The following is a 26,374-nucleotide window of genomic DNA, read 5'->3' as shown; positions in this document are numbered from 1 at the left end:
TAGTAATTTTCCTTACTTTCCTTTTCGTCATATTACTTGAAATAAACAATCAATTACTACTACTCCAAGCCTAAAGTTCGTGGAAAAGGGGGAAATATTGTCAATGAAGTGTAGGCAAAGTTACAAGAGTGTTGGTTAATAGCGGCTTTTCCATTAAATCATGTGTTCAAGCGGAGCGCTTGAATACATAATTTACATCATTAGCAGTGCGTTATGTCTTTTACCGATTGGCGCACAATTTATCAACCTACCTTGGGAGAACAATGCCACCAAGATCAAATTTCTCGGAAAGGGAGGGGACGCTATGACAAATTTGTATGCTAAGCTAAATGTGACTGGATCAAAAAGTCTTTGCAATATCTTCTTTTATCAAGATCTCAAAATCGCTGTACATCATTTTACGCTATGTTTCCCAGTGTCCCTAGAGACTGCTACGTCACACCGAGCTTACATTTGGTGGGAACAGAGGGGGAGGGGGGGGGATGGCTTAATTAGGAATTTTTCAAATAATTACTGAAACCTCTTCTCCCTGATTGCATGCGTTATAAGAGGTTTGTACTAAGCGTTCTCGGTTAACTCAATAAGGCACCTTGTTCCTGAAAATAAATTGTAGTTCATGGGTGATATGTAGAAAAAGTTCAAAGTTCGTGGGTTAATTGAGGCCATTACGGTAACTTACGTATGCAAGCGCTCCGAGGTGTGATAAGCGTGTTTTACGAACGGCGCCGAATTTAGCCCGCTGCTCTTAGAGAAATGTGTGCGCCACCGAGACCAAATTTAGTGAAAATTTGGGCCAGTCATGGCCAATGATTGCGAAGTAAAATGTGTGCGGATCAATTAGTCTCTGAAAAAAAATTCTTAGCTGCACGAATGCGTTATATAGGGGGCAAAAGGTAAATTTCAAACGTGTGAGTCATATGCGGGCAACGTTTAAAAGTGTGCGGTTTAATGACAGACAAATGGAAATTTTTAATTTAACTGCTCCAAAGAAAGAGCTTCGCGAGGAATTGTGTTGTGATTCTGCAAGGTCCGACAGCCGTGGCCTAGTGGTAGAACGCCCGCCTCGGCTGCGGGAGGCTGTGGGTTCGATTCCCACCGCCGCCGGGCACCCACTGGTTCAAAAGAGTACAAGCGTTACCCCGGCCTGGCGTTCGGCTTCCTTCGGGGGTGATACGCTTGGGAAAGGAGCCTGCGCCCTGAATTCCCGTCCAAACCAACGTGAGCACGGAAAACCAGTGGTGTCTGGGCCGCTCCCATGGCGGTCATTTCCCATGTGGCACCCCAAGCACCTATTGAAGTGCTCTCACCGTACTTTATTCCCCGCTGCGCTCCGCGTTCGCCATTTCATCTTTCGCTCTGCTCGTTCGCTCAGTTACACCGAGGGACGCCGACGCTCAACACAGGAACGGGCGCCAAGAGCTGCGCTCTAATAATTCATTTTGTTTAATTGTGAGAGTCGGCGACGAAAGATACGGTTTCTTGCGCCGTGTCCACGATATCTTCAAATCGGCCCAAAGTGTTTGCATCAACGCGCCTAGCGCGTTACGGGCTTCTTGCGCCATTTTGTAGTTTGCTGTAAAGTTGATGGAGATTAATTTATTGTCATGGTGGCACTGGACCCAAGAAGCACCTACCGAGCTTCTGTTTCACCAAGTTTAGTCGTCTTATTTCGCATAGTTACATAAACGTATACACCAATGGTCTGGTATCACTACAAGTATACCCGTACCAAGTAGAGCAAACTTAGGCCACACTGAAAATTCCTTTGAGCTTTAAATAAATATATTTATTTATTAATCACGTACATATTTGGTCGGTAGACTCAACGCAGGGCTTTCCATTTCTGTTTCTTTCGCCGTCATTGTCACATGAAGCACTGACGTGACACGTGACGGCAAACACAACCGCAATGAACGTCAGAAGTTTCAACACTACATCTTTCTCTCATGAGTATAGTTGGATTACAACTGCAGCACACCGAACGCGTACAGCATTAAAACAGAATAAGTTGGAACAGAATTGTTTATGTCCCTCTTTGGGGGCGAGACGCATAAAGCGCCCGCATTATTTATCGCTTAAAAGGCTTGCACAAGAATTAACAACATACACGAGTGTCAGAACTGAGTTGGTTATTTGAAGTAATTTTAGCACAGTTAAACCTCGACATAATGAAGTCAGTAAAATTGGCAATTTGGTTTGTTATATCGAAATTTAGTTGTATACAGATTCGACCTTTTATGCAAATGAGTGCAGCCGCCGATCAATTTTTCTTACACGGAAGGGGCCACAAAATTTTCCAAATTTTCGGGCAATCTAAGAAAGATAATTTGAATGAGAAATTCACCGACGATTACGATACTCCCTAATGCGAAATTTGAGCGCAGCTCTATAAGTGTCTTCATTTCGTGATATATTTCGGACATTCTGTCTCGTGCGGCACGTTGCAAACGGAGCGAAGTGTAGCGCGACTGCCTCGCTAATCGGGAGATCGCGAGAGGCAGCGCGGGGGTTGCGAGTGGGCGCGATTCACAGCAGCCGCCGCAGACAGACCTCCGCTCATGCAGCACTTTGTTTCCATATATGGTATCGTTGAACGTGGCCGCCCCATGCCATCGGTGAATAGACGACGACGCGCTACTCTGGCGCCATCTCGTAGCTGCCGTCGCCACATTACGTTTTTTCACGCTTTCGCCATACCCTCCTCTGCTTGCCTCCTCGCGCTCTCACCGTACTTCATTCCCCGCTGCGCTCCGCGTTCGCCATTTCATCTTTCGCTCTGCTCGTTCGCTCGGTTACACCGAGGGACGCCGACGCTCAACACAGGAACGGGCGCCAAGAGCTGCGCTCTAATAATTCATTTTGTTTAATTGTGAGAGTCGGCGACGAAAGATACGGTTTCTTGCGCCGTGTCCACGATATCTTCAAATCGGTGTTACGAAGCGGAGCCAGCCCAGCATTCCGCCCCCGCGGCCGAGTGTCGTAGGTGTCGTCCGCAGTGGGACGACGCCATCATGAAAAGCGCCGGCAGCGGTGAGCGAATGCATCGTATGCTTCTCGCTTCAACGCGTCTCGGACACTTAGAGATTTCGCAACCTCCAGTATTAAACACGCAGGGAGGCACAGGATGCTATGCCATCTAGGAAACAACCGCTCTTTGCACACGCGGCTGATTACTTTTAAAGCATGGCGCGGGGGCTGCGGTCAGCCGCGCCGACAGCCATGGGCAGCCAAGGACGCGCTAGAAAAAGAGACGCACGACCCCCCCCCCCCTCCCCTCCTCACGCGTGCATCGCGTTACCTACCACGAGCACGCTCCCCTGCCCCACCCCCCTTTCCCCTAGCTCGCGCGAGAAGGCACTCAAGCCACCATCATTCCGGATCACCCTCGTACGCTTTCACTCGCAGCCAAAGCGTACACCATGCGGGGCGCGATAAGATCTTATCGCACTTGGACTTTGTGCGGAACATGACGCTGCTCAGCTTCGGCGGTGGCTCTTGTTGGCGCGGCGCGCGATTTGAGGGGTGCGCTCGCAAGCAGTCGCTTGTAATTCAACCATGCATAACATGCATACCTGCATGGTTGAAAGAAGTGCGAAGAAACTAAATCCGGGAGATCTTCCGACCAAGGAGGGGGGGGGGGGGGGTTAGTCGGTTACGCAACCCCCCCCCCCCCCGACGTCTACATTTTCAAGTACTGACAGGAGAACTTCGTTATAATTTTTTTTACAGATATACAAATGACAACATGTACATCCATGTCTCACTTCTGCAAGCATTTCGTTGTTGCTAATGACATCTTCAAAAGTTCTTTAAAATTTAATTACATTCTCGGGTTTTACGTACAACTACCATCTGATTGTGAGGCACGCCGTAGTGGGGAACTCCGGATTAATTTCGACCACCTGGGGTTCTCTAACGTGCACCCAATGGACGGTACACAGGCGTCCCCCCCCCCCCCCCCCCCCCCCTTCGAAATGCGACCTCCGCGGCCTAGATTTGATCCTGCGAACTCTTGCGTAGCAGCGCAATGCCAAGGCCACTAAGCAACCACGGCGGGTGCTCAAAAATTCTTCAGATAATGTTTGATTGTGAGAAATTTCATTTCCTTCACATTTTGCGAGGATGGCGTTTCCCAGCGTCTTAGATGAGCGACACATGGACGAGCGGCACTGCGTCCTCGCATTTTTCCCGGTGTGACATTGCCGCTCGCACTGTGGTATCCACAAAATGCCCAACGTCACTTTGGCTGAGCACTACATTAAAATACTTGAATTTTTTTTTTTTTTTTCCGCTAGCGCTCCTTGCTTCTAAAGGCATGACTGACCGCAGGCCTACGCAATGCCAGAGAGGCCGACGCCAAGGAGAACGATGGAGAGTCGAGTGTTGCTAGTTGCGGAACGCGCCATTTACTCGCTAGATTAATGAGGCTAGGGCCACTAAGGCACCCAAAAACCCCGTTAGCGTTAGAAGCGGCTCTGCGGTTAACGAAATAGCGCATGTATAGGGTCTCCCTACTACTTTCTTAACAATGTTTTGCGCGATGAACTTCCAACTGGATTGGATTGGGTTGGATTCTTTTTGCCAATGTGGCCTGACAAAGCGCTGGACACGGATACAAACGGGACACAACCGCAATTTCCGGGAGATTTTAATATCAACCAGAAGAAATGGTCCAAATCCGGGAGTCTCCCGGGGAATCCGGGAGACTTGGCAGGTATGACCATGCGAGCATCTGCGTCCGCGGAAGTTTCCTTATATTGTCTCGGTATTCCTTCTCGGCGACAGTAAAATTTCGTTATATTTAAATCGCGTATAAACGCACTTCGTTATATTGAGGTTAAAATTTAAATTGTGGGGTTTAACGTGCCAAAGCCACGATCTGATTATGAGGCACGCCGTAGTGGGGGACTCCGGAAATTTGGACCACCTGTGGTTCTTTAACGTGCACCTAAATCTAAGTACACGGGTCTTTTCGCATTTCGCCCCCATCGAAATGCGGCCGCCGTGGCCGGGATTCGATCCCGCAACCTCGTGCTCAGCAGCCCAACACCATAGCCACATATTGACGTTCTAAATACATGGTGTTGTATAGACAAGTTATGAAAATCGCTACGAGAGTTTCGTTATCTGAAGTTCGTTATATCGAGGTTTAACTGTGTTAGCATGGGAATCACAGGAGGCTTTGAGCTTTTGTCAATGTTTTGCCTCTTATTTGCACTTCATATGGTCCACCGGACCTTCTGAATCATTTGTCAAATCACTTTGGGACGATTCCTCTAATAAGTTCTGGTTTGGGTTCAGCTCCAAGATGGCAGAAAAATAATAGTTCAGCTCCAGTTTTTGGTTCAGTTCTGGTTCAGTCTGACACCTTACAGAGCACTGAACGAGTCTTTCGTTTCTTCAAAATGTAATGTAATCCTAGTTAATAAATTCATCCAGAACAGATGCTGTCCCGATCTCATGATGCCACGATGAGCTAGAGAGAAGCTTCAGGCCCATCGTTCATTTTCGTTTTCTATAATTTATCAATACAGTTTAACTTCTGGGTGTCCTTTTCAGCTGTTTTCCTGGGTTGATGTGTGGTGTCAACATTTGTGGATGCAATAAAAACAACAAGAAATCCAAGAAGTTTTACGCTGCTTTGCCAGCGTCCACATTCTTGATGACTTAACATTGACAAAGATGTACTGGAAATAGCTTCTTTTTTTTTTTTTTTTTCATGTCACAAAATTGATTGCCACCTAAGACCAACACAAAAAGTATGGAAACTAAAGCCAAACATTTCATCAAAATATCTAGTGAAATAGCTACTATGGGAAAGGAACTATACTAAAATTAACCAAGTCCAAGTCTGTAAGCGTCAAAATTGTAGCTAAATGATTCCCAAACTAACATTTCACAAACTAAAGTGTCAAAAACGTGCCCTGCTCATCTGCACTCTATTCTATACCATAACAATCTGAAGAAACTGAGTGCAGGAATAAAGCCTTAGAGCGAGGAACACTCCCTAACTTAAGTCACCAATTTTGATGGCATGATCCAATACGTCAAAAACACACATGAGGCATTTTAAAATTGCACAGGCATGCCCCTTCAATAAAAATGGATTTTAAAGACTAGGCTGCACTGTGGCATGAAGGATGAACCTACTCTTTGGTAAAACTAATGCAGCCCTGCACAAAATGCACAAACTTATGTAATTGCTGCAAGCTTTTCTGTTACGATATTGGGCAAAAAACATAGGTAAGGTCATTACACAAAGAGAGATATAAAAGCATTGCCTGGCAGCAATTTTTATTCAAGTGCATTTACTTTCTTTGGCTATGGAGTCCATGTAGTACTACCTTTTCGCTGCATACCAACAATGCCCTCACGACATGTCAAAGTAAATGCCGCTGTGGCATGTGCATGGGTAAGAGTTATCTCATTAATTCTTTCTTCAAAGGGACCGTTATTAAGTTCAAATAAGTAAAGTTTGAACTGATTGTAGCCTCTTAGCTGAAATACCACTTTTCCATTGTGTTATAAAACTTGCAGGGAAAAAAAAGAAAGCTTTGGTTTGGAAACGAAACCAAGAAGCAAAGAAATGCACTTGCATGTAGTCAATGCCAAAAGAGGTCACTACACATACAAGGTTCATTGAAGGTTGACAATGACTTTTGTCTATAACAAACCAATGAAAGTTGCATGCCCAGCATATTTACTGCAGGCACAGCAGCCCCAGCTATCACGGTGGCCAGCAATGTGCCTGCAGCTATGGTGCAGCAGTGCATAATCAAATTCCTGATAAAAAGGGAAGTGAAACAGCATGAAATTTTGAGAAAGTTGCAGGCACAATAAGGCAAAGAAATGATGTTATGGACAAGAGTCTACGAATGGCATCAGCAGTTTGGTGAAGGACAAGAGCCAGTGAGGAATGAACCATATAGACACGTTCCAACAACTGCAGGCATGACTGCCAATACTGCACATTGAATATGGCAAATCATTCTGCAGAAGCCTGCAAGGTGGACCACAAGGAGGAGGAAGGTTCAGGAAAAGAAACATTGTCATGATGGATGGCAATTGTCCCTTTTATGAACCTTCCTCCCCCTTGTGGGCTCCTGCAGAACTGATCGGCCATATTCAGTTTACATGTTCGAGTTGCCGATTAATTTCCCCTTGCACTGTGATTTGCTAGCCCCCTGGTTAGCTGAGATGGTAGAACAACTGCCCCGGAAAGGTGTTGATCCCAAGTTCGATCCCTGGACCAGGGTGCATTTTTCTTCAATTGCAAAGCTTTTTTTCTGAGAAACCCGTATGGGTTTCCTTTGTAGCTTCGTGCTACAGTCGGGTGGATGACAATTTTCTCTTTCATGAATCTTGCACATGTTCAGCATGTCTTCCTTGGGAAGTGGCGATTTAAAGTGCGAGACATTGCAGTTGAAGTGAATATCACTGTCAGCTCGAGAAAATAATTCATGACAATGAAATGTTACGCAAGGTCTCTGAAAGACGAGTTCCTCAACAAGTGACATTTGATCAAAAGTGGCCACCCCTGATCTGTGAAGAACTTCTGAATCAATTTCAAGCCGAAGTTAAGGAACTTTCGCAATCAGTGATTAAATGTGACGAAATGTGGTTGACCCATTTCAACCCTGAGACCAAGATAAACCATCTAAAGTGGTGACACAGAGGCTCACCACCCCCCAAGAAAATAAAGGCACAGCCATCAGCCGCCTAAACAATGGAAATTGTGTTCTGGGACATGCAAAGTGACATTCATGGGGATTTTTTGGAAAGGAAATTACAATTAACACCCGGTACACTGAAGGCTGCTGACACAAGCTATACAAAATGCTTTTTGCAGGGAAAGGCCTAAGAAGTTGTCTGGATAAGTCATTCTCCATAACAATGCCTGGGTCGAAATGAACGGAAATGCAATGGCGCTTTTAACTCATGTGCTTTACAACCAGTACAACAAACAAGTGATAATCACTTGTTTGTACCCATTAAGCAACACCTGAAATGGAAGAAATTCAAGTCATGAAGCCCTACAGGATGAGATCCTTTAGTGGCAATGCCAGCAGCCCAGTTCTTTCAATGCCAAAGGAATCAAGGACCTCCCAAAACAATGGCAGCACTGCCTGAATGCACATAGAAAATAGTTCAAAAGACAGATATGGTTTCGTGCTTCTCAGAATTTCCATTTTGTTCACAGAAATAAATATAGTAGTCACCATTCAACAAACCTTGTAGTAGAAGCCTCCATACTCGAAACAATAACATGCCCTCATGTGCATAGCATGCAGCATACATGACCACGCCAGTCATAGTAAGTAACTCATGCATCAGCAATGTTAATTAGATCAAAAGCCCTCCGCAAGACCAGCAATCGCCAAGTCACACACAGCACGAGTGCCAGAGCATAGCACATTAGCCGCACCACGGGAATAGCATGCTTGCAAGACAGGTTTATTTACAAGGCTAGTTTCAGAAATTCACAATTAGAATGATAAAGACTATGCTGACAGCATGCAAAGCACCAACCGAAAAAATTAAAACGGAGCTGACGGCATGCTACATCCAGTGCTTTGTCAGAGTAGCACTTATCTTTTCTTTAAGCTTGCACTGAGTGCACAAGACGCCCCACACTGTGCAGCAGAAAACTTTTAACAGCAAATACCAACAAGCAACAAACTGTTTCTGGACCACAGTGACTTTTTCAGTGACTAAGCTGTTGCCAATATGACCTGCTTCAAAAACTTGTTTGTATAAACTTGCTCGCAGCAAGCATCCTGCTTGTATCCTTTCACCATCAAAAGATTTGCAATGGAAGGTATACAGAGACAGACGTCCCATACATTTTCACAACCAGAATCACACAGGCACCCTTAAATTCCTTTTATCTCCTTTGTCTTTATCTCGAGGGAGATGCACTCGGTGCCACAGAGCCGCCCTATTGCTAAGGGAGTTTAAAGGAGCTTTTAATGAAGGATGTTCGGCGATCTCCCTTGGCAGCTGAAGGGAGTACTACTAGTACTTTCGTTCCGACGGTGCTTAACATAGAACTAAAATGTTAATTTTCATTTGTATTCTTTTACACTAGCGTGTAAATGTAAAAATATTGGTTCCATTACAGAACAGTTTGCTTGATCACAGTTATGCTTGCTGCTTCCCTATATTCTCAACCCAGAGCGCTCCTCGATTGTACTAACAGACACCATCCTCATTCACTGCGAGGTTTACTGCACGTGTGTCATGTCGTGGCTGTGGCCTGCCGTGCTTCGTAAATATGTGCAAAATGACTGAGAACAGAATGTTGCGATCAGGCCACATAATTACAGCAACAGCAGCAAAAATCAGTAGCTGCGCCACAACATACATAAAAACACGAGTAAGCACAGGTTGCCAGTGTCCCTATGTTTATTGAGTGCATTTCACTTTTTAGAGAAGCAGTTAGCTTTCCATATAAAATGTGTATGATAATTTTTCATTGAAACAACTTTAGGTAAATCATTTTAGGAGCAATCAGAACTGAAACTTTTGGGTGCGTTAAAAACCAAACAGCGCCTAATGAGCCCCTGGCAGCTTTTGTGAAGAAACTCGCAAGTGGCCATGTGACACAACCCCAACTACCTTGAGCTCAAACTCCTTTAGGAAGTTTGTCACTTCTTTAGTTCAAGGGACTTCATGAATGCCTGTGTGACACAGGTATCCTGGCCAACATCAAAGTTTCCATAAGGGAGGGGGGGGGGAGGAGGGACAGCACCTTCCTCGGGACTGTTGCGTGGGGGTACAAAGGCACGCGATGCAGGTTCTGCACTGCTTTTGCAGGGGGATCACGTGTAATAACAGTTTAGAGGGCATTATGGCGACACCCCAAGAGCTCCTGATAGAAAGGTCTATACATATATATATACCTCTAGTACACAGAAATCTTCCCACAGTATATGCCAAAGCATTCAACAGCACAATGCAAAATTTCTCTGAGCATTTTGTTATCCATTTTGGCAAGAAGTGGGAGGCATAAATGGTGAACTTAGTTCAAAAGTAACAGCCGCACATGTTCAAGTATTCGAATTACCAAGAGCTTTTTTTCCCACTGAGATGCATGCAGCTGTAATGAGACCAGAGAGGCTGTTCAAATTATAGATCTATCAGTTATTGAAATATGTGTGCTTTAATTAGTATGATTCCACTACAATTTTCACAACTTCTTAGTTGCAGACTCATGTGTGCAGCTATCGACATGAATATATATTGTAATAATGTACGCAAGGGCATGAAACAAACAAAAAAGAAAGAAAGCAGCTACACTGTTTACCGCACTGCTGACACACAGGTATCACTGACTACATGCACCAATTATTCAGTTCACAGTCACTCCTTGGCACAATGTAGTAATAAAAAATGATTGTATATTAAAATGCTATTTCAGCTCCTTATAACGCCTATTATGTGCACACATACACGATCAACAGAAACAAGTCCTTGAGCTTGTTTTCATAAACCCAAATGTGCACTAAAACTACGTAAAGTTAATATGAGACAACTCCCAATAAACACCAGGCATAATTCGAGGTATTTGTCCAACATTCCTTCACAAGCTCTCCAGTATACACTTTTACATCATTGAGGTAAAACCAAGAAAGCTGACAAAACAGCTTCCCAAAGGGAATGTGATGTGCATGATGTACATGATGAACATTCCTTCCAAAACTTCCTTTGTTGTTTCACAGTCTGTCTGAAAAAAAAAAAGTGAAAGTTTGAAATCTTGTCATGCTCTTTATTCAAACAGAAAAGAGCTGGCAAATACTTTTCTTAATAAGTTTATTATACAGGGTGTTTCAGCGAACACTTTCAAAAATTCTTAAAGGTTGCCTGTGGCAGATAGCACAATTCTAGTTCATGAGCTGGTATACTCGAAGAGGCGGACATTACTTGCACAAGAAATTGAATTGCATAATCGAATAATTACCAGAAATTCACTAATTACCTGATGGCCCACATTGCAATTTACAAATTGCAGCCATGGAGTTCGCAAGGCGGATCCACTTGTAACGAATTCTCGGGATGACACCAGTTTCGAGATATTAATTCCTGAACTTTGCGGAGAAATGCATTGGCATTCCAGTTAGGTTCTTAACAAAACATCGCTTTATGCGTTGAAGCACAAAATTAACCGTAATGCCAATGCATTTCTCTGCAAAATTCGGGAATTAATATCTTGAAACTGGTGTCATCCTGAGAATTAATTCTAAGTGGATCCGCCTTGCGAACTCCACGGCTACAATTTGTAAATTGCAATATGGGCCATCAGGTAATTAGTTAAAACTTAATTAGTGAATTTTTGTTAATTAGTCGATTATGCATTTCAATTTTTTGTGCAAGTAATGTCCGCCTCTTCGAGTAGACCACCTCATTAACTAGAATTGGGCTATCTGCCACAGGCAACCTTAAATAAATTTTGCAAATGTTCGCTGAAACACCCTGTATAGTACAGTACGCTTCTGTTAATTTGACTCCGGTTAATTCGATCCCAACAGAAGGTCCCGGCCGGCACCCATTCATTTCCATGGGCCGAAACTTTCGTTATTTCGAGCCTAAAATTTGTCTTCGCTGGATAACTCAAAACTTGACCAGTCAGCATGCACGTGCCAGACCCCAATGGTGACCCCAATAGCAACCTCTTTGCTAGAAGCATTAGTCTCCGCAGAGCTCATGGGACAGTGAATGCATTAAACACGTCATCTACCATCGAAAATAGCCAATTTTCATCCTGCCCTAGGAAGATTTTCAAGTAATAATGGTAGCTCACAATGTCTGATTATAGTAATTACCTGATTCTAATGCACACCTTTTTTTTTTTTTTTTCACAAGAAAGTAAGGCCGGAAACCATGTTTGTGGCATTCGTCAGCTGAATTGAGGAAACCGTCCGATAATGTGCAACACATCTTAGACCCTTGCCCCTTTTTTTTGTGCTAAAAAAGCGGGTGCAGGTTAGTTTTTCTTTGTTTAGGAGCTTTATTGTTATCTCTACATTAGTTTTTTACTTTGGACACATAGAAAGAGGGCGCGTGTTTAATTCAGGGGCGTGTAAGAATCATGCAAGCACTGCCAAATGAGTCAGCAGTGTGTTTTGAGGTTTTTTTCTGCATCTTGTTTAATTCAATCTGCCAGATAATTCAATCAATTTCATCGCTCCCACAGGGTCAATTAATGGAAGTCGACTGTACATGCCAAAACAAGACACACGTGCAAAGAAAGTTCTTCACTTGTTCCTCGGGGCAGCTCTTTGCTCAACTGCTGTTGTACATTCAGTGAATTCTAACAATAAAATTGTCACCCATGCAATTACAATATCCCTTAATATAATCTTTAGAAAGCACTGATATTGAACATGATGCCCACAAAAACTAACATAACATTAAACAAGCTCAATGTGTACTGCCAAGGTAAATTCACCGTCTAAGGCACCAGTAATGTAACTAGTGACAGCCCAATTCAAATACGATATTATGTCTTTCCCAACAAGTTAAAAAATGCTAACAGTGTTAAGAAAACCGAAAGTCACTCTCCGATTTTGCAGAGAAATTGAATCAACCAATACACTGGGAGGTTTCACTCTGATAATAGTATAACAAACTCAGACAACCTTTTATGTCAACGAAGGGAAAACTACAGAGAGAGAGCTTCTGCACATGTGATAATGCACCAAGTAGTCTGGCAGAGTTTGACAGTGCTTTCTGTTCCAATTTCTCGGTGCACATACTGAATCAGGGTAGCTAGCTACTTGCAGCAGTTTTGCATTTGCTAAAACACGGAAGAGTAAAGCAGCAAAACAAATTCGAATTTAACACTGAGTGGTGCTAAATTTATTATAAGTGCTGTAGCAAATAAGATGTTCAACAATGCCTAGCACACAGGCTTTACAGTCCTCATTCAAATGAAGAAACAAATAATGTACTTCAAGGAACTTCCGGACAAACCCAGTCTGTCTTGTCTGTCTTTTTTCATCGAATGTACAGCCTTCTGCATTTTTAGCTATATCGCGTGAGAACACTACAATATGGTCGTACGTCGTCCTGAAGGGAACATCACATTAGATGGCTCTTGCGCAGGAGAGTGCTTAGTGCACTTGAGAGTACTTCTGCCGGTCTCGCTGATTATCGCCGCTTAAAAGCACTAAAATGACGCATGATGGACGCCCGCGCGATATAGCTAAAAATGCGGGAGGCTGTACAATAAGAAGATACATGGTACATAGCATTTGTGCAACTGAAAACAAGACAACCAACACCACAAGACACTTACCAGGAAGACTGCTTTTTCCTAAGACCTGTTCGTTTGGGAATTACTTTTGCTAAGGAGTTGGCCCAGTCCCCTTGAGTCTCGTGTACATTCAACAAAATGTCGAACACTGTTGAAAGAACACAAAACACAATCCACAACGGAGGGCAAACTGCTGTATATTAGATTGCTGCAAACACCACATGCTTGTCACCTAATGTAAAGTACACTAACAGTCTGCATTTAGAGATACCAAAGCAAACATCGCATAAAGACTACAAACAACCTATTACACACTCTTTGCGAGCCTACTGGCGCACACAAATAAATTATGTGAAAATTCAATAAAAATGCTAACTCTAGCCATAAATGTGTCTACACATTGCCTAAACATAAAATAATGTACTGTAATGCAACAGCGACACGAAAGTGTCTAATATGTAAGAAGACCTGGATACCAGCCTGTGCAATTGCAATATTCCGCCTGACTTGAATATAAATACACTTCATCCATAACAATTTGTTTCAGCACCTTTTTTTAATAAGAGTGTTGTTTAAGTTTCAACTAAAAATAGCCTGCAAAAAGAATTTTGCAGAGGCCCCTTGGATTGGCATTAACCCTTGCAGGTGCAAATATTTCTGTTGATTAAAATCTTACTTTCACCGCATTTCTCGCATCTTGAGAATCATAAAAAGCGTACAGCTACTAGGGGTGTCTGAATAGTGATTTTTGAGACCGAATCGAATACGAATCGAATAGTGCCAGAAGTGAATCAAATCGAATATCGAATAGATTTCAAATAGTTTTTGAATAATGAACAGCCGTTATCCCGATTAATATAAAATGGTGTTCACATCCTAGTATTCTTAAAGTTAGCAAGTTTCTGTCATAACAAGCGTTGCTTGTTAAAAACACAAATGGAGCATTAGGAGCAAACAAATTGTCTCTTTGCATGCACAGGACTTTTCAGCGAGTTCAAATGATAGCTCTATAACCTGTAAAGCATGGCTACCTAAGCGACGTAGCCTGCTCCACTACACAAGTTCTCATGTTTTTAGTTTACACTGTGGCCACAGGGGTGAAAGTTCACCGTACTTTTGCTCCAATTTTATGTTTAATTGGGCGCAGTTGATGTTTTGAAATATTCGAAAGGTACTTTTTGAAAAATATTCACATTTACGAATACTGACTATTCGATTCGAAGACCGAATCGAATAAGACACTATTCGATTTGTTATTCGAAAGTTTCCAATATTCGCACACCCCTAACAGCTACAGAACTGATAAGGAATTTTAAATTCTTTAGCGAGTTTTACCAAGTTAACAGAATGTGGACCGCATCCTAAAATTCACTGCAGGAACATCAGATATGAAAATAACAACTATTTCATGCCTAGCAGGCTTGAAAAGCATCTATTCAGGCACTTGAAAATTATGCCTGGTGCAACACATTGTGAAAAACAATGGAAGAAGTGAAACTGCTACATATAACGACATACTTGCATCGAGCGAGAACACACTGCCATCTACCTTCCCACTCCTTTTACTAAATTATTTTGCAGACATTATTTAAACTTGCATCATAATTCCAATCAGAAGTGTTTCAAGATGTATGCAACACATTTCAACCCTTTCCCTACAGAGATTTTTGGCCAAAAATAATACAAAAATACCAATTTTTTTTATTTGCCTAATTAATTCTGCGTATCTTGAAACAACCAAAATATATCCCGAAAGACACTTTATTTATAACATACACGCGAAACATTTTTTTGAAAATATAGAGAGAGGGTTGGTTTCACTGCACTGCACAGTGGAGATTGCCCGACTTTTTGTAGTAATACCCCGCACAGTTTCCATCCTCTGTCAAGGGTACCTTTATACCAGATGCGGCCGTGAAAACAAACATAGGAGGCGGCGATGGGGGGTTCTTTACATCTATCGGCGTCCACTGCCTACACGTCGAGACGCTGTCATCGTCAGGATCCGATGATCCCGAGAAGATATGCTGCTCAGTATTGTCGCTGCCACTCTTGGAGGAGAAGCAAACTTCTACTTTACTGAGTCCGACAAAACGTCCGCAAATAAAAGTTTCCCCCTCCCCCTTTTTTTTGCGGAATGGAGCCGTTGTAGGCTCGTGCACACACAGAGGAGGAGCAATTTTTAAATCCCAGTTGCCAGCATCGAAACATTTTTCGCACGTTTTTACTTTTTTACTGCACCATCTGTTGAAGCCAAAGAGAACTAAGCAAGATGTATCAGGGTAGCTTGAAGGCAGCAGTGCGCAAGCGCTTGTTTCAGCGTGAAAAGCCCAGCTCGTCTACGGTAGGGATAGGGTTAAATATCATTGCTTCCATCAATGCCTTTGTTGTTGATGCACTAATCTTGTCATACACAGTTGTGTACCCAGCGCTTTAATGGTTTAAGTGTCACCCAGAACAGCAATAGCATTCCCGCCAACCTGTAAACCTTAAAACCTGCAGATATGACCTCGCCGAAGAGGGGGAGGGCGGGCATATCGCGATTTTTTTTCTTTAGTTTTCCAGAACAAACAGCTTTTGTGGGATACATCATCATCAGCCTATATTTATGTCCACGGCAGGACAAAGGCCTCTCCCTGCGATCTCCAATTACCCCCGTTTTGCCCTAGCTGATTCCAACTTGCGCCTGCAAATTTCCTAACTTCATCACTCCACCAAGTTTTCTGCCGTCCTCGACTGCGCTTCCCCTTCTCTTGGTATCCATGCCGTAACTCTAATGGTCCACCGGTTATCCATCCTACGCATTACATGGCCTGCCAAGCTCCATTTCTTCCGCTTAATGTCAACTAGAATATCGGCTATCGGCGTTTGTTCTCTGATCCACACTGCTCTCTTCCCGTCTCTTAACGTTAGGCCGAACATTTTTCGTTCCATCGCTCTTTGTGCGGTCCTTAACCTGTTCTCGAGCTTCTTTGTTAACCTCCAAGTTTCTGCCCCATATGTTAGCACCGGTAGAATGCAATTATTGTACACTTTTTTCATTGACAGTGGTAAGCTCCCAGTCAGGATTTGGTAATGCCTACCGTATGCACTCCAGTCCAATTTTATTCTGTAAATTTCTTTCTCATGATCAGGGTCCCCTGTGAGTAATTGACCTAGATAAACCGTACTCCTTTACAAACTCTAGATGCTGACTGGCGATCCTGAATTCTTGTTTCCTTGCCAGGCTATCGAACATTATCTTTGTCTTCTGCATATTAATCTTCAGCTCCACTCTTACGCTTTCTCGGCTAAGGTCCTCAATCATTTGTTGTAATTCGTCCCCACTGTTGCTGAATAGGACAATGTCATCTGCAAACCGAAGGTTGCTGAGATATTTGCCATTGATCCTCACTCCTAAGCCTCCCCAGTCTAAGAGCTTGAATACTTCTTCTAAGCATGCAGTGAATAGCATTGGAAAGATTGTGTCTCCTTGCCTGACCCCTTTCTTGATGTACCTTTCTACTTTTCCTGTGGAGAACCAAGGTAGCTGTGGAATCCTTGTAGATATACACATATGCCTCCTGTACTCCTTGATTACGCAATGCCTCTATGACTGCAGGTATCTCTACTGAATCAAATGCCTCTTCATAATCAATGAAAGCCATATAAAGAGGTTGATTCTACTCCGCAGATTCCTTGATTACTTGATTGATGACATGAATATGATCCATCGTAGAGTATCCCTTCCTGAAGCCAGCCTGTTCTCTTGGTTGACAGAAGTCAAGTGTTGCCCTGATTCTGTTGGAAATTATCTTGGTGAATATTTTATACAACACTGAAAGCAAGCTAATGGGTCTAAATTTTTTCAATTTTTTAACGTCTCCCTTCTTATGGATTAGTATAATGTTGGCGTTCTTCCAGCTCTCTGGTACACTTGAAGTCGTGAGGCACTCCGTAAAAAGGGCCGCAAGCTTTTCAAGCATGATATCTCCTCCAACTTTGATTAAATCAACTGTTATTCATTCTCCAGCAGCTTTATCCCTTGTCATGTCTTGCAAGGCCCTTCTAACTTCATCGCTAGTTATAGAAGGAGCCTCGGTATCCTGTTCATCACTACTTCGAATGAAAGTAGCTTGGCTGCTCTGGGTACTGTATAGGTCAGTACAGAACCCTGCTTATCTTTCAGTGCATACATCTTGCCTTGTGCTATGCCAAGTTTTCTTCTCACTGATTTGATGCAGCGTCCATATTTTACTGCTTTCTCAATCTTTTGCACATTACAATTTCGAATATCCCTTACTTTCTTCTTGTTGATCTGTTTTGACAGTTGAGTGAATTCTATCTGGTCTCTTGAGTTTGACACTTCCATGCTTTGTTGTTTATTAGGTCCTTCGTTACTTGGGAGAGCTTACCTACTGGTTGCCTTGGTGCCTTACCTCCCACTTGAATTGCTGCTTCTGAGATCAGCCTAGTTACGGTTTCATTCATTACCTCTATGTTGTCTTCATCTTCCTGTTCTAAAGCTGCATATTTGTTTGCAAGCACCAGCCTGAATTGGTCTGCTTTTACCCTTACTGCATCTAGGTTGGCCTGTTTCTTCTTGACTAATTTTATTCTTTCTCTCTTCAAATTGAGAGAAATCCTGGACCTCACTAACCTATGGTCACTGCACTTTACCTTACCTAACACTTCTACATCCTGCACTATGCTGGGAACGGCAGAGAGTATGAAATCTATTTTATTCCTTGTTTCTCCATTAGGGCTTTTCCAGGTCCACTTCCTGTTGCTGCGCTTCCTGAAGGTATTCATTATTCGGAGCCTATTCCTTTCCTCAATTTCTACCAACATCTCTCCTCTAGTGTTGCTAGAATCGATGCCGTAGTTGCCAATTGCGTGCTAACCAGCCTGCTTTTTCCCCACTTTTATACATATACACACTTCATTAACTCTTTCCCTACCATGCCCATTGGGCACCGTTATCCTGCTATTGATGGTTTGAAACGCCGCTTTCGAGACCTTCCACGCCACTCACGGACACAATGCGCCATCGGATGTGAAAGAGGAGAACTATATTTTTGTTTCAAAGCAGTTCGCTTTTTCCCCACTTGGTGGTGATTTTCGAACACGCTCCAAAGATTTGCGATTGTCAAAGTAGAAAGCAAAAATGGCCGCCTCCAAAAGCGGCGCACGCACTTCCAAAGATCGCAGATTTCGCGATTCCACTGCGTCTGTGGCTGATTTTATCGATGAATCAAGCAGCAGCGAGTCCTAGGATGCTGCCTTTTTGTCGGACTTTGACTCTGAGAGCAACAACGCAAACCTGCCCGGAACATCAGCAGCCAGGATACGCCACCAGTTAGCCCTCCCCCACCATCTGAAGCTATTCAGCACCAGCCTGCCAAGATGGAGACATATAGAAACTGCAAGAAATGCTATGACAGGAAAACCAAGCAGAAAACAAGAGTTTACTGCAAGACATGCAACATTCCGCTATGTTTTAAATCGAGGAACTGCTTCACCGCATGGTACGCCCAACTGTAGTGCTTGCAGTGAAATTTTTGTAGTGAAAGTTCTGTTAAATGAAAAATTTTGATTTTTTTGGCAATAGTGCCTATTAGACGGCAATACATTTTGTATATCTCGTAATTTTTGTTGAATTTCTTTCTTAGTAGATACAAGCGTGCCTTTACAAACTTTGCTCAATTTTATCCAAAAATTTTGATTCTGACAATTTACATCTTTTTATGACATACATCTTGTGAATAAACCTTTTATGCATGAAAAGTGCATTCATTCTGCTTTTTATGTATTACATAAAATATTGAGTGCAGCAGCTCCTTCAGAAAAAAAAAAATCTGGCGTAACCTACGTAAAAAACACCTATTTTCTCAACTCTCTCAAGAGTTGATCATGATTTACTTTTAGATGCAGCACACAAGCAGCAACACACTTGGAAAAGCAGAGACTGTCAAGCAGTACATTGTTTTGAGGTTAACAGTGACCTTTGCGCCACTCTGCTGTAGCCAATTTTGCGGGGTGTAAGAGCTTGTCTGAATAAATTTGTTTGAAGCAACTATCCATCAGGTCTTCTTTCACCATCAGAAAATTTTCAAGAATATTTTTGAAGACCGATGAGTGAAACCTTTTGTGAACAGAATTTTTCATAAACTTTGACGCAACATTGGTAAAATTGCAGAACGAGCCCAAATTCATATCCTTTATGAAAAACTCAGAGAGTTGGCCGGCACGCAATAGCTGACAAGGACAGCACTGACAACGACCGGATCACAACATGACAAGGGCAACAATGACTAATGAAGATGACAATGGCAGAATACTCAATCTCGTTGACAGCAACGTCAAACAATCCATGGTAAAGCTAGCCAAACGTTCCAGGAAGTACAGGTTTTCTACTTCAAACTTCTCATTGTGCCAAGACAATATGACAACAGCTTTGTGGCTTGACTTACCAATGTCCATTGCTAAAAGAGCCAATAACAGTTGTTGGTCTCAAAGTGGGTTATATGTAGCTAAGGTGCATCTTGCATGCATCTCCTTGCACAGTTGCCCATTTTTGGTTTTTATAGTTTGTTTAACCCTTCCAGTGCTGGGTTTATTTCTCGAATAATATAAAAACGAATACAACGGTTTATTTCCAATTACATTCAGAAGGGGAAAAAATAGCATAGATAATGGCAAATGCACTCTTAGTATGGCTCTCCCATTCCTATCTTCATTTTCTACCTCCTACCTAGTTTCGTTCTGACGAGCATGCTTCCGCGATAGCGCCGTTGTGTCAGGGTCCAAAAAAGAAAAAAAAAAGTTATGTATGACCGATGGCAGAAAGCTAGCTGCAAGAGTGGTCCCTGCACTATGGTGTGAATATTTTAACTGAGAATCGTCGCTGTAGCGGTGCATAAAGTCCGGGAGCCACCCGTCCGACAGGCAGATGTGCGCTCCGCACGGAGCAATCACACCCACGAAGAGGCGTGTTCCCCAGCACACTAACAAAAACCCAGACTAAGCAAACCCATAAAGATGAGAAAATATGCTTCTAGAAATATACAACAGATGGCAGAACTACCTCGGAACTTGTCAACTTCATGTTACTGCGCAAATCCAACTGGAGAGAGTGGAGAATGTACCGGTATGTCAGTGGCACTGAAAGGGTTAATACAGTTGAGCCCGCTGATAATGAACACCAATGTCATGCAAGATACTTTTGCTATTCCAAGCTATTGTAATAAGCGGACTGCACGCAAAGAAGACACAAAATAAGATGAATTATTATGCTGAAAACAAGTTGGTATTAAGTTTGGTAATTCAATGTAGACGAAATAACTGAGGCTTTTGGGCTATTCATAGCAGCTAGTGATGATGATGATGTGTAGTGTTTAATGGCACAAGGGCCAGCTATGGCCAAAGAGTGCTATGACATATGGTCAGGTAGTAACCACGCAGCTACACTAGTGTATATTGTGCCCTGCACATGCTGCAATGCCGCAGTGGGTTGGCCAATGGGATTGGCATTCCACCAGGTGGAAAGCAACTAGCTCTAGAGATTGCCATTAGTTCTCAGCAACTGAAGGTCACAGACAGCAACAGAATGCCTGTGATTTCGTACAAGGCTTGCCACTCAAGAAGGCACAAAGTGCTTTTTTTGGGGAGGGGGGGGGGGGGGGGGGGACGTTTAGAAGTGTCCACTTGCATCCTCCATGCATTGTGCATTATCACAGAACTTGCAGCACTCCGCCAGCACACTCTCAAGTTCTGATAAGCAAAGCAACCACAAACCCCTTAGGTAATATGACTGATCACGTGCAGCAGTTTATCGGGGGCAGCATGTGCCACAAGACAGCTCCACAAGTGTTTAATGAGGTAGACCTATCGTACCACTCCTACTGTGCAGACGACGACAGCGAAGATGGATGTCCATTAATAGCTGCGTTAAAGAAAGCAGATACCTCGCTGAAGAAGACATAGTAGAAAACAATCTCTCACAGTCCCTCAGTGGTGCTTGACGAGCTTTTGCATTGGCTTCGGCTTATTCAGTAGTAATTCTCCCAACTCTCTGTCAGGCAATGTTGGCAATGAGGGCAGACAATAGCTATAACAAAGTATTTCTGGCTTCCCCTTCAACTTTGTCAATGTGATGTTTTACTGCATTGTCATCATTGCTGCCAAGGTAACATACTGGATTACCAGGGACCATGTAGGAGAAAAGGCTGTGCTACAATCATACAATCACGCAGCGCATTGTGTCTGAATTTTGAATAGTTTTTTGGTATACCTTCAAAACGCCTAATTGGAGCTATAGGCACTCTTGCCACTGGCTGACCCTATCAGAAAGCAACTACAGTAGAATCATGATAATTCGAACTTGAAGGGGCCCGAAAATTTGTTCGAATTAAAAGAAGTTCAAATTTAAAAAAGGACTTATTTTTAAAGTATTCATGCACCATAGCACTGCGTACGAACGGTACGAGTCGTGAAATACAGCGGCGCGCAAGGACATAGCAAGCGAGGGCCACGAAACTGCCTACGTCGGCCAACGCTCACATCCCGATAACAGCAGAAAACGAAACTTTAGGGAGCGGGTGGAGCCAGCATGGCGACGGGCGTGCGCAGGGACCGTCGAAGGTGAGGGAGGAGCGACAGGGAAGCGGATTTGGCCTCGGCAACCCCGTCACTTTGGTGGCTCCCCTCGCGCTCCCTCACCTTCGACTGTCTCCATGTGCACCTGCCGCCATGCCGGCGCCGCCGCTTCCGCTGGCCCGGCACCAGCATATAGCACGCTCCCTGAAGTTTCGTTTTCCGCCATTGAAGCGAGGCATTGGCCGGCATGGGTAGTTTCGTTGGCCGGACTGGGCCTCCATTGTTGCTTCCCTTTGGGCCGTAGCCACAGCGTTGGCTGAGATGTCGGCACGTACATGCGTGTTCCGGCTCGACGCAGAAACGGCGACCTTGCCATTTGAGAGTGTTAAATTTTTGCTGATTTTTTTTTCTCGCTTTTTTTTTTCTCCGCGCGACGTTGAGGGGTCTCGCCTAAGCTTTTGCTCTATGGCAGTGTCGGAGCAATGCCGATCAGAGGCACCGCCACGTGATTTGGCGCACTGCTGAGAGCATTGTCGGTGCGCGGTATGTTCGAATTACCTGTCGCAAATGCTTTCGCGTTGGAAGTACCGGCCATTTTCGCCCATTGGAAAACACATAACTTTGACGGGACCACAGCGTCAGTTCGAATAAACCAGAAGTTCGAATTAAGCGTGTTCGAATTAACGAGATTCGACTGTAATAGTATCCCCGAAAGTGATCGACCCAAAATATAGTTTCTGGTGATGCCAATGGTAGCTGCTTTAGCTAGCCCCCAAGATCTCGTTTATACTTGACAAAAGCAACAGCAGGTTTATTATGCCTTCCACAAGATTTGTCTGATACAAAAAAATGAAAAGTTACACATACAAATTACAGATTAACTAGAAGGTTTGATAGCTGCGAGGTACAAAAGTACTACTGCAAAGCCGGAACGAAAAGCATTCTTCTGGTACACAGGATAACTTTTCAATATTTATGATTATTAACACAAACTGAATTCAAGAATTAAATAATGTTGTCTTTAAACATTCAGTTATGGGTCATGAATGTATGGGGTAACTGTGATTACTGGCGTATGCCTGCCCACCAAAAGGATCATAAATGTGGTGGCTGTGTACTGGCCACTTCAAGTGCCCTCTGGCTAACCTAGCCATATGTGCTTCGCTATTTTAGGAAAGCAACCTCCGTTCCAAGTGAGATTCTACGATGCAAAAGGCATCATCTCCTGCAAAGACGGTGTGGTACTGAGTGAGCACATAGAGCAATTTTTTTTATAGTAACTTAAAGCAACCTAAACACAAGAATGCTCCTTTATAGCCCAGCATCCAGACATCTTATCTTGATTTTATGTAATTTGCTTTAAATTTAACCAGTAGGGGGTAATTTCTATACCCCTAGTGCCCAAACACCCTCTGCAAAACAAACAGGCACACTACGAAAAGAGAACGAGCACAATTGCAAAATTAGATTGCAAATGTGTAAGTTCTGTATTTGGTTACATCATTTTTGTACCCTAGTGCCCATATACCCTCTCTGCAGCACACACAAGGCATTTCATGTACCCCGTTGCGTTTGCTGATACAGCCTACCCGATTTTTTACCTCCCTACACACAACCTGCCCCGGACTGCTGTCGTCAGGATCCGATGATCACGAGAAGATATGCTGCTCAGTATTGTCGCTGCCACTCTTGGAGGAGAAGCAAACTTCTACTTTACTGAGTCCGCAAATAAACGTTTCCCCCTCCCCCTTTTTTTTTGCGGAATGGAGCCGTTGTAGGCACGTGCACACAGAGGAGGACGCAATTTTTAAATCCCAGTTGCCAGCATCGAAATATTTTTCAGCCAAGATGCAAGCTTTGAGCGCGTTTTCATTTTCTTACTGCACCATCTGTTGAAGCCAAAGAGAACTAAGCAAAATGTATCAGGGTAGCAGTGCGCAAGCGCTTGTTTCAAGCGTGGACAAGCCCAGCTCGTCTACGGTAGGGAAAGAGTTAAATATCATTGCTTCCTATCAATGCCTTGTTGTTGATGCACTAATCTTGTCATACACAGTTGTGTACCCAGCGCTTTAATGGTTTAAGTGTCACCCAGAACAGCAATAGCATTCCCGCCAACCTGTAAACCTTAAAACCTGCAGATATGGCCTCGCCGAAGAGGGGGAGGGCGGGCATATTGCGATTTTTTTTCTTTAGTTTTCCAGAACACACAGCTTTTGTGGGATACATCATCATCAGCCTATATTTATGTCCACGGCAGGACGAAGGCCTCTCCCTGCAATCTCCAATTACCCCCGTTTTGCCCTAGCTGATTCCAACTTGCGCCTGCAAATTTCCTAACTTCAACACTCCACCAAGTTTTCTGCCGTCCTCGACTGCGCTTCCCTTCTCTTGGTATCCATTCCGTAACTCTAATGGTCCACCGGTTATCCATCCTACGCATTACATGGCCTGCCAAGCTCCATTTCTTCCGCTTAATGTCAACTAGAATATCAGCTATTGGTGTTTGTTCTCTGATCCACACTGCTCTCTTCCCGTCTCTTAACGTTAGGCCGAACATTTTTCGTTCCATCGCTCTTTGTGCGGTCCTTAACCTGTTCTCGAGCTTCTTTGTTAACCTCCAAGTTTCTGCCCCATATGTTAGCACCGGTAGAATGCAATGATTGTACACTTTTCTTTTCATTGATAGTGGTAAGCTCCCAGTCAGGATTTGGTAATGCCTACCGTATGCACTCCAGACCAATTTTATTCTGTAAATTTCTTTCTCATGATCAGGGTCCCCTGTGAGTAATTGACCTAGATAAACCGTACCCCTTTACAAACTCTAGATGCTGACTGGCGATCCTGAATTCTTGTTTCCTTGCCAGGCTATCGAACATTATCTTTGTCTTCTGCATATTAATCTTCAGCTCTACTCTTACGCTTTCTCGGTTAAGGTCCTCAATCATTTGTTGCAATTCGTCCCCACTGTTGCTGAATAGGACAATGTCATCTGCGAACCGAAGGTTGCTGAGATATTTGCCGTTGATCCTCACTCCTAAGCCTCCCCAGTCTAAGAGCCTACCAGCAACCCTACACACAACCTCCCCCGGACTGCTGCTTTACTTTTTACAGATGGAATATAATGATTGTTTGAATTGACATTTAAATCTGCACTTCCGTAACATTTACATTGTATACAATTCGAAATTTGTGTCATTTTAATTTCTTATACTGAAAGGCACTTGGTGGATGAAAGTGACGGATTAAGGTGAAATATAGGGTTACCTACCCTGGTTGACAGTAAGAATCTTGCAACCTGTGCCCCCACAGCGCTCCATAAATTCATCAATTGGTAGCTGTGCACACCGAATGCCTTCTGCGTGTGCACTGCTCAGGCTAATGTTCTGCACACAAAGAGGCACAATAAATAGGGGTTAAAAATGCTACACACACACTAAGAAATATTTGAGCTTCAATTAATGATCAGGAAAATGCAGAATTTCATTCAACATGAAGGTCTAGCGAAAAATATTTCATTAATGAGTCCTAAATGTGCTTATTATTAAATGTATGTCCAATGCAGCTTCTGTACTCTGATATGGCTTCAAATCGTGGTGCCAAACCAAACCTGAACCAAAAATGATATCTGAAATTATATTCTTGGAACATGGCAGCACCTAACCAAATTGTTACGGAAAAAAAAATGGGGGAAAAAACGGTTCAAGCACAAACTGTGACATAGAATCAAGAAATGCATTAGGCTAAACAAGACATTATTTCTTTGCCAGTCAGCATACAGCCAGGTCAGCTGGGGTCCCTGGCAGAAATCTTTTACTGTTGTAACAGCATTCAAAAGCTTAAAAATGGGTTGTTTTGTCCATTCGTTCATCCATTTCAATACGCTCACGACTTTTGTTGTCATCAATATTATGCATTGTGTCGTCAAGCTGCTTCAACATCCTCAGGCTCCCCATCGCCATAGCGCAAAGAAAATGATAACTTTGCCCACCATCACCATTACATTGGTGACACTGAAAACCTGTTTACGCACGTATAGAGCTGCATTTTGTCCAACACAGTGGTGCCAGGGAGAGCATGTCTGCTTAGCATAGCCAACCAATAAATTACTACATAATACTAGTGATGGGTGACGCCATGGCGCACCGGGTCTTGCGAGAAGGCGCACGGAAGAGATCTGAAAACTATTCGAGAACTGAAGACCACGATGGGAAGACTTTGGCATGGGCTTGTACAAGACACAAGGGTGGTAAACGAGATGAGATGCCTTGAACCGATAGGTTGGTCTCAGAATCAAGGAGACGGCTACAGCGGAGGTCTACCACAAGCTTAAAATGCCATAGGATCGGGGCAGCAGAGTTCGGTGATTTCGTCTGTGCTTGAACGACGAGGAAATAAATATGTGGGAGATCATCAACCACACGTCCTCCCAGCACCAGCATAATATATACAGCAATCCCTCGTTATAATGAAATTGCTTTACACAAAATACCGCTTTATTCTAAATTTCTTCCGGTCCCGACCGAAACGCATGCATTTTAAGCC

At 43.4% G+C, this 26,374-nt stretch overlaps 1 protein-coding gene across 5 annotated transcripts in view; it reads right to left on the bottom strand.

Annotated features, from left to right (window-relative positions):
- Window positions 1-6,251: 6,251 nt before the first annotated feature.
- The window catches only part of LOC119436217 (tRNA methyltransferase 10 homolog B-like), a 51,551-nt gene continuing 31,428 nt past the window's right edge, over window positions 6,252-26,374 (bottom strand). Inside the window, exons 7-10 of one of the 5 annotated variants that reach the window (XM_049656342.1) lie at window positions 25,101-25,215; window positions 20,322-20,398; window positions 13,292-13,403; window positions 6,252-10,722 (exon numbers count right to left, since the gene is read on the bottom strand). In XM_049656342.1, coding sequence (XP_049512299.1) covers window positions 13,386-13,403; window positions 20,322-20,398; window positions 25,101-25,215 — 210 coding nt within the window. In that variant the 3' untranslated portion in view covers window positions 6,252-10,722; window positions 13,292-13,385. Of the gene's footprint in view, window positions 10,727-13,291; window positions 13,404-20,321; window positions 20,399-25,100; window positions 25,216-26,374 lie in introns of all 5 variants that reach the window. The other 4 variants (XM_049656345.1, XM_049656333.1, XM_049656337.1 and 1 more) reach the window with 4 other exon arrangements.

Source organism: Dermacentor silvarum, chromosome 1 (genome assembly GCF_013339745.2).
Source record: "Dermacentor silvarum isolate Dsil-2018 chromosome 1, BIME_Dsil_1.4, whole genome shotgun sequence".
In the NCBI taxonomy this organism is placed as follows: domain Eukaryota; kingdom Metazoa; phylum Arthropoda; class Arachnida; order Ixodida; family Ixodidae; genus Dermacentor; species Dermacentor silvarum.
The sequence above is the reverse complement of the archived record's forward strand: the minus strand, read 5'-3'. Positions and strand labels throughout refer to the sequence as shown.